The following is an 8629-nucleotide window of genomic DNA, read 5'->3' as shown; positions in this document are numbered from 1 at the left end:
GAAGTACTTCTGATAGTGACATTTCCCTGAGAATCTTTTAACTTGCTGAAGTCCGTCTCCTCTTTATCGATACCTCTTATCAGATAGGAACTCCCGTGTCACTTTTTTTTGCGTCTCATTCGAAGCAGGCTGAGGGTTTGGGCCGCCCACCATTAATTGCAGAGCACTGTGAGCTGTGTTGGCTTGTTTGGGGTGGGTGCTCTCAAATCCAGTAAAACGGGTTGCTTTTCCCCAGCATATCTCGCTGTAATCAGCCCTGGTGAAACTTCAGAAGGCAGCACTCAGAATATGATCAAATGGATTAATTTAGTATCTTGGAACATATTTACTGAGCCTCACCTCTTCCACTTTTTGCACAGCACAGTAAGACTATAGGTTTCTCTCAATTATTAATTTATTTCACAATATCTCTAGCAGACACTGAGCTTCTGAGCACTGATTATATTATTGTAAGGTATTTGGTTGTCTTCTCAGAATTGCTAACTGGTTGGAGCAGGTCAGGAGCATGGGGGTTTGTCCCTTTGCTGTTTGAGTGGGTGAGCTGAACCAACTGGGCAGCCAAGATCCCGTGTGAGGTACCCAGTAAGTATGTTTCTTCTTATATCTGGTCCCTGGTGGGGATTTGGCTCCTCCCTGCAATAGACCAACTGCTGCTACTCCCTGTGGAGCGTTTTGCTTTGATGTGATCCAGTGCTGAACACCCCCAAGCTGGAAGTTATGCTCCATGCAGTCTGTTTAATCCAGGTTCCTTCCCCAGTATAACACCAGCTGTCTTGAAAGAGGGAGGGTTATGGCCAATAATACAAGATGATGCCCTTGTCTTACCTGGGATGAATTTTTCTTCTTCTCTTGCTCCTGAATCAAAAACTCTGACCTCTTTGGTGTAGTCTTGTTGAGACAGGAGCCCTACGATCTTTTCGCCAATAAAACCACACCCTCCTGTCACCAGGTAGACCTGGGCTCTATCCATTTCTGAACACATTTTTGTGGTTGAGGAGTACAGAGAAGGTTGTGGCCAAGATCCTATCATGCACTGTTGATCTCAGTGTGTTTTCTGAACGAAGTCTGAAGTTTAACCCTCACAAAGTGTAACTGGCTGAACATTAACTCCAACCAGTAAGCCAGGTTTTTGTTGGCACAGTCACACAAGCACTGCCCCAGACATACTGATGCTACGTACGGGCCAGTTCTGGGCTTTCTGACTCAGCCTTTCCCTTCCACCCTGGTAGCATGGGATCAGTGGGACACCTCCAGCTTGTCTTGGTACATGGCCATTCTCAGCCCAACATAGTGATGCCAGGTGTTCTCCATCCTAGCCAGCCCTGGCCCGTCATAGCCTAGACCTCTCTGGGGGCTACGCAAAGGCTGCATATCCTAGAGATGCACTCAGGGCATTCAGCTTTTAGTATGAAGCTACAAAACGATCTAATGTGCGTGCACTAATGACTTTGTATAGATGGTGAAACAGCAGCAGATTTAGCCAGTGCTTTGCCACAGTGTGCAAAACACAGGCAGGTTCAAGACCAGGCATTTGTAACGTCACAGGCACCAGCTCTAACATTTTGGTCCTCCAGTATGGCTTCCATGAATTCATTCTCTGAGTTGGACTGTACACACATGCTTGCACATTTAAGAGGAGAAAAGCCACTTAATTTGAAAATGTCTAGTAGTAAAGGCACTAGCACATCCTTCGGCGAATTGTTGCAGTAGTTAATCATTGGCATTGATAAAGGAGCGGAGGGACTGCTTTGTGTTGTCTGCCAGACAGTGGCCAATATGCCTTTGCCTTACTACACTGTAAAGGACATGTGCTATCCAGTGTGTCACGTGGATCAAAAAAAAAAATGGGATTGGGTTTGTCTAAGGGTGCTTGATCTTATCCTAAAATGGGGGGGCAAAACCTGCCCTCTGGCACAGCGGTTGGTCACTCTCCAGCTCTCGCACAGAGTCACAGCGGTAGCTAAGTTGGGCCTCATCAGCTGCCAGTCTTTCTTTAAAGCCAAGCAGATTATTTCCTTAAGTTTGTAGTCAGGTATCTTCCAATCTGTCTTTGAACCAACTTGTCACCTTTTGTTTTTCTGAACTGGGTATACACCATCCCAAGAGGTAGAAATGGCAAACAGTCATGTTATCTCCCTACTTAATCTTCCTTTATAATACACATGGGTATTATAACGCAGGGAAGCACTGTATGGGAATGTTTGGCATCAGGTTACTTTGAGCATGTCCTCATCACTGTTGCAAAAAAAACCTGCATGAGGTGGAGGCCTTGACTCTCTGGACATTTCCCACTGTTTACAAGACTTAGCCTTTGCTACAGGATTGGTATCTGCATATCTGCAACGTAATCTGATCAGTAGGGAAAAAAATAATTAGCTGCAATTTATGCTTGTTTTCTTTAGGATGCAAAAACAAGTTCAGAAACCAGACCTGTCACCTCTGACAGAAACAGCCCAGGTCCTTCCCTCACAGGGGAAAGCCTCCCTGTGCAACCAGCCAGGGACTTGTATCTAAATGGGTAGCTGTTCCCAGAGTAGGAAGTGTTTTAAAAAAGAAGTTCCTAAGCACATCCTTGACTGACGGTCACATGAGGTGAAGAGTCTGGGGTGTGTGTGTATCTGTGTGCGTGTGCCTGTATGAACCCAGAGGCAGATTCAGAGACGGCACAAAAGCAAAAGCAGCTGTTGATGGAGGATGCCGATGCCCAGTAGGTACCGGGGGCTGCAGGGAGGCAGAGGAGGGCACCTGTTACTCAAATTCAACAATCGAATTCCTTGAACTGTAGGAAAACACGAGGAAGGGAGGCAAGTTGCAAGTAACAACAGATTTTTAATGCCCGCTCCTAAGCACTGCTGTACTCTCTCTGGCTGTTCCCCCGCATCCCCAGGATGCAGTTCACTTGAACTTGCTGTGAACACCGTAAATACAGGACACCTGACATCATACTCATTTACAGTATGTTTATTTCTCAGTGCATTACATGAAAGGTCTTTGGTATTCGTGGGTTCTTGAATACTGTTCCCACTCTGCTCTGTAAGAAAATGCTGAATACAAAACATTCCATATACAGTAACAAAACCCATAGCAAATAAAGAGAAATAGATATTTTGAACAATAACATAGCAATATGAAAACAGATAAGTAACCATGCAAGAGGTGGAACAAATAGGTTGTGTTATAACAGAGCCTGCCATAAAAGAATTCGTGTCAGAAGAGTTATTCTTGTCCTAAGTTCAGAACATACACGGCTGCAAAATGCTGCGTATGGCTGCCCTATTAATGACCAAATGGATGTATAGCTTATTACAGTGGGAGAAGCTGGGACCGTTTGCACACATACAAAACACACTGATATAAATAAAAAAATACTGTGTAAAATAACTAGTGAAAAAGTTAACATTTCCTTCTATGGGTGGGAATGTGCTTTGTGGACAATTATAGCACCTTTAAATTGCTTGGTTTCAAAGCAATCACAGAAACAGCAAGTAGTTTAAACCCCTATACCAACAAACACCAGAATGGAATGTAGTCTTGAATAACACAGAAGCTGTAAACATGGAAGAGAATGAATTTCTGCTAAATTGTATTGAGAAGTAATTCCCGAGGCTGAATGTCTTTTGGAAGCCTTTGTCACAGTGGTTAGGTTCTTACATTAAAATAGTTCATTGCAGGGACTGGGACTGAACCTGAATCCCAGCGCCAAACTTTCAGAAAGCCACCTGTGAGCCATACGCTCGGCTCCTCTGAAAGCAGCACCCGTTCATGCTAGCTGGAGAATTGGATCTGATTTTTATAGCCTGTCCCTGTTCCTGTGGAAGGTGATGGCAAAATTATCTTGGAGTTTGGTGGGAGCAGACGAGGGTTCTTCTATTTTTTCTTAATTCCCTGGCTCGCTATCAATTCTTTACAGTAAGTGCAGGTTGGATACTCTGGAGACAAGCATTCTCCACCTCTCCTGGAGTACCAGATTGCTGGTGAACATCAGGGTGCACAGATTGCAGCAATTGTCAGTTACGCAATGTGCTGCTGCTGCTTCTGGTTAGCTCAAGGCAAGGAAAATGCTTTTCTACTACCAGAACCGAGCCAAGTCAAAAACACATTGGAGTTCAAAGAAACATTAGGAATTTCAATGAAGTCTTAGGAAGAAAAAAGGAAAACAACACACTATGGTATTGCACAGTATGCATGTAAGATAAAGCACTAAACATTTCATTAAAATATATTTCTAAATGAGCACGCATCCAAAATAAATCCACTCTCTAAGTTACATAGACATGGCAAGATGCATATATGCCCTGGCTAAAATGAATCTTAGTATCCTGCCTAAGATGGAAAATGTGGTTGGAGTGGTTTGCTTAGGCATGAACATCATTAATGTCAGCGTATGAGGCTGTGTTCACCTTTAAAGTATATTTGAACTGGGACTGCACAAGAGTGTGGTCCAACTGTTGTGTAAGTAGCGAGGAATGAAACCCCAGCTGAGAGAGAAAAGTCCAGTTGGTGTAATCTAATGTCACCCAAATTAAAGATACAGTACCACATAAAAGAGGGATGTAGCTAAAAAAAGCAAGAAGTGTGGGGAGCAAAAAAATGACATAGCTCATACAGAAATCTGGAAAAATCAATAATTAAAACTGTTGCAACCCAAACCTATCCAATCTTGTGACAGTTAGCTTGGCAGGAATAATTGCAAACAACTTCAATTAAATTTCCCATCATCTTGCCAGCGATTTGTTTTAAATAATTTCTTAATTTAAAAATCCCGAATTCTAGTCAGTATGAATGAAGAGAGTACTCATCAACCTAATGCAATAGCTTTGAATTCATGAAGACAAACTTGGAGGAAGAAAAATTTCTCTTTCAATTCAATGTGAAGGCTCCAGAATACCAGAAATATGAAAAAGGCCCCATTGCACTCCTCCAAATTCAACCCTGTAGCTGCAGGACCAGTGAAACAAATTTTGCTGTTTCCCTTTTTAAAGATTGCTTTGGTTTAGTTTAGCTCCTGAAAGGGCCATGAGAAAAGTTTCTTAATGCAGTGAGTGCCTCTAGCTTGCACCAACCTGCCTCGCATAGACATTTACCTTGCACTGTGATTTCTCCTCAGTCTTCAGGGTCTGACCTTCCAATGCCTGCAGGGAGGCATAAGGGGCTATCTCCCACATGCTGTGCCTTGTAATGGCCACATGATCAAGACCAAGCTAGTCCCTGTTCAACAAGGAGGTAATCAAGTACTTCTCAGTTCCCACATGGCAATCAGCCTGTAACTGGGAAGACCTCTTTTTGTGTGTTTCATTCTTAAATGGAAAGATTATTCCAGGAATGTATCAGTGACTGCACCACGCTTAGCTGTGCTAAGCAGATGCTCCAAGCCCCCTTCAAACTCTTGCCCACAAGACAGTGAATGCAGGGATGTGACCTGCTGAACAGCACTTCAGTCAGTCGCTGAATGTTGGGAAGTTGAACTGCTTGGATCTGTGAGCTGTAGGCTGAGAGCTGGTCGCCAGCCTTCTCAAAGGCACTGATTAAATTCCACATTGTTTATATACGTGCTGTCATTAGAAGTAGCACTGGGTTTAGAGTTACTGCTGGATTTGAAACTCAGATGTGTTCAAGAGACTTTCTCCTCAAACGATTATGAATACAGGACCACTGCCTGAGCTCAGTAACCTGCTTGACTCAGATGTTTTGACTTGTTTTCTTATCTTCTGACTATATCACACTCAATCTATAATTCAGAGTGCAGGTACAAAAAGGAATACTGGAGCCCAGAGCATCAGCTCTTGGCAAACCTTTGCATTCGCTTCAAAAGTTGGAGTCTTGGGGAAAGAGAGCACCTGACTATACCTTGCCTTCAACTCCCAAAACTTTTGCAAGGCTTTGGACTTGTTTCTTTGAAATGTCCAAAGGAAAACTTGAGTACACAGAAGTACAGCGTGAACTACACAGAGTTATTGCAGAACCAGATCCCACCACTGGGCAAGCAGTGTGAGGATTCAAACGCCGGGTAAGTGCATGTACTGCAGCCTTCAAGCCAGCTTAAGCCCTGGCTGTTTTTTATTTAGCTGTAGAGCAGTAAAAACCTTCTCTATGTGGACAAGTTTCTCTGCTGCCTGCTCAGCATCAACTTGCACCATTTTGCGTGTTTTGAGAGGGATGGTTGGATTTCTGAAGAACAGGGCCAAATGAACCCATCTGGTAAGTTCAGTCATTCAGGAGTAGCCTTTACCCTATTTCTGAAAATATAATGCTCTTCAGAGGAAAGATTTGGATGTTGTGATGTCTTCTGTATGTTTACAACGTATACAGAAAGTTAATTTAACGCATGGCTAATGGGCTGGCAGAGTTCCTTCATTTTAAGGCTCATTTCCAGTGTAGCACGTGTTTCTGTTTTTACCTTAGGATGAGCACTTTGGGCGATGAACGTTCCTGAACTCGTGGACCATACAGTTGTTGGTCTGCAACAGTTTTTGACAGAAATACTTGTAGGAGTATAGTTTGTCTTTTTCAGCTATCTGTATCTTGCACTAGGAACCAGACAGAATGAGACCAATTTACATGTCTGACACCATAAAATGAAAAACACAAAATTTGCTCACTTTTGTTCTGGACGGAATTTGAAAACTTGGCAGAACAGTTAAAAATATATATACATATAAATAAAGATAGTACCATTGGTTGTGTTGATTAGTCTTACCCTTTCTAAGAAAATTCACTGTCTCCATGAATGACTTGTCCAATCTGGTTTGCACAGCAGGTGCAGTGATTCATTTGTCACTGAAGGGCAGGTCCAACCTCTTAAACCTGGACACTGGGACTTTCCCCAAACACTTGTTATTGCAAAAAGCAAAATGACTTTGTACTTAGCTCCTCAGTGCAAGATAAGCTTTTGACAAGACTAATTCCACAGACTGTGATTTGCTATTACACTGTCTCCAGATTCAAATGACAAGGATTTACCCACAGAATAATAATAAAAAAAAAGTGAAAATACTTTTCCTTATTGATGTAGAATTAAGAAACTATTGTGCAGTATTCTTTCCTGTGAATAGGTATTGCTACTACTTAAATTAATTTGCTCTAGATGTATGCACAAACTGAACACAGTACGGGAAAATTCTTTCGTAATTCCATTATACCTCATACATACTGCTCTAAATTTTCACAGAAACAGTCTAATCTCATTGAAGATAGAGAGTCAATGTACGCCATGAACATTTTCATCAAAAGTCCTTGCTCAGCCTGTCACAAATAGAAATAATGCCATTCACATGCAATCAGCAACATGAAAAGCCAAGATTTTGATGGTAAATTGCAAACAATAATCCGAATTTTCAGAGTAACAGCTTAAAATTTTCTTTGAATTTTCCAACTTGTTCTTTGCTTAAAAGAAATCCTTGCAGGTGAGACTGCTTTAATGGCCTATGAAAGCGGTACTGGTACTGTCAGTGTGACACCACCACATAAAATAAAAGCGGATGCCACCAACTATACCAACGGACAAGACTAAGGTTTGGCTTAGAGTCTAGTGGGACTGATTGTCTCACTCAGTTAAGCAGGGCTTTACTGAAGTGACTTTCAAGAGCTGTGTGGAAATAAGGGGAGGATTAAACGCTGGAGACACAGTCAGGAGGTGTCACTTCTGTAGACAGCTTCTGAGGATACCTGCCACCTGGTATTCCAAAGGCAAAACGACAAAATCAAGAAAAACATTCATAAGACCCTCTCTGAGCTATGGATAAGACATTCCCTGCAATAAGGGCATAGTGTTGGACAGGTAAGGAAATCCAGCTGCCAGCACTACAGCCTCCTACCCACTTCATTTGCACTCTGCACTTAAGCACTGGGATACTGTATCTTTAACTGGTGAACCGGCACGGAGGACACGCAGATGCTCCTACTTCATCCGATTACTGCTCCTTTTGGCTTCACCGTCATCCAGCAGTGAAGAGAGGATCTGGTAGGCTTGCGGCTGCTGGGGTCCTCCACGTTTGATCTTGATGCTGGTTCGCTGATGGGAACCCGGGATCACATCTTGTCCAGAGCCTGGCTCAATGGAAGACAAAGAGTCTGTAAGGAGAGAAAGTCACGGGAGAGCGCTATTTAAAAGGGGAGGCTAAGGAAAGAGTAAATGGGCCTTTGAATGACGCCTCGTCTGGAAGAAGTGTTGTCCCTCCTGCTGTCTTTCCATCCACCAAGGAACTGTGGCTCTATATTTGCTGCCATCATCCTACTCCAATATTAGGCCTTTTCCCTCTGCTCTGTATAAACTCCTCAGGGTAAATACTATTACTGCACACAGCACAGCAGGTCCTGTTCCCGTTTGTCACTCCATTTACAAAGCACTGTTCTTTTATTGATCATAATCTACCTTGGGCTACAACTACTACTCAGCACTGCCCACAGATTCCTGTTATTGAAGGATAACGCATTGCCAAGTGGTCACAAGGAAGTGCTGTTCCTGGGGGTGTAAGTACCATTTCACTCCTTGTAAAGGGGCACATTTTGAAAGGCTTGAGCCACCCAAGGCTATAGACAAATTAGCAATAAAACTGGAAATAAATATTAGCTGTCCACTCTCCCAGCATGCCTCGTGTTAACATACACCTCTTCTTTCTACTGCATCCTG

The 8629-nt window shown here is 42.9% G+C and overlaps 1 protein-coding gene and 1 long non-coding RNA gene across 8 annotated transcripts in view; one reads left to right on the top strand and one right to left on the bottom strand.

Moving 5' to 3' along the window:
• LOC121057655 overlaps positions 1-8629 on the top strand; it is an 80792-nt gene that overhangs the window by 63013 nt on the left and 9150 nt on the right. The window lies entirely within an intron of this gene.
• Positions 2947-8629, bottom strand: part of COL26A1 (collagen type XXVI alpha 1 chain) — a 187970-nt gene continuing 182287 nt past the window's right edge. For 6 of the 7 annotated variants that reach the window (XM_040532123.1, XM_040532124.1, XM_040532120.1 and 3 more), the window contains one exon: positions 2947-8070. In XM_040532123.1, coding sequence (XP_040388057.1) covers positions 7898-8070 — 173 coding nt within the window. In that variant the 3' untranslated portion in view covers positions 2947-7897. The remainder of the gene's footprint in view (positions 8071-8629) is intronic. The other variant, XM_040532121.1, reaches the window with a different exon arrangement.

This window comes from Cygnus olor, chromosome 20 (genome assembly GCF_009769625.2).
Source record: "Cygnus olor isolate bCygOlo1 chromosome 20, bCygOlo1.pri.v2, whole genome shotgun sequence".
NCBI classification, from domain to species: domain Eukaryota; kingdom Metazoa; phylum Chordata; class Aves; order Anseriformes; family Anatidae; genus Cygnus; species Cygnus olor.
This window is presented reverse-complemented; position numbering and strand designations above follow the sequence as displayed.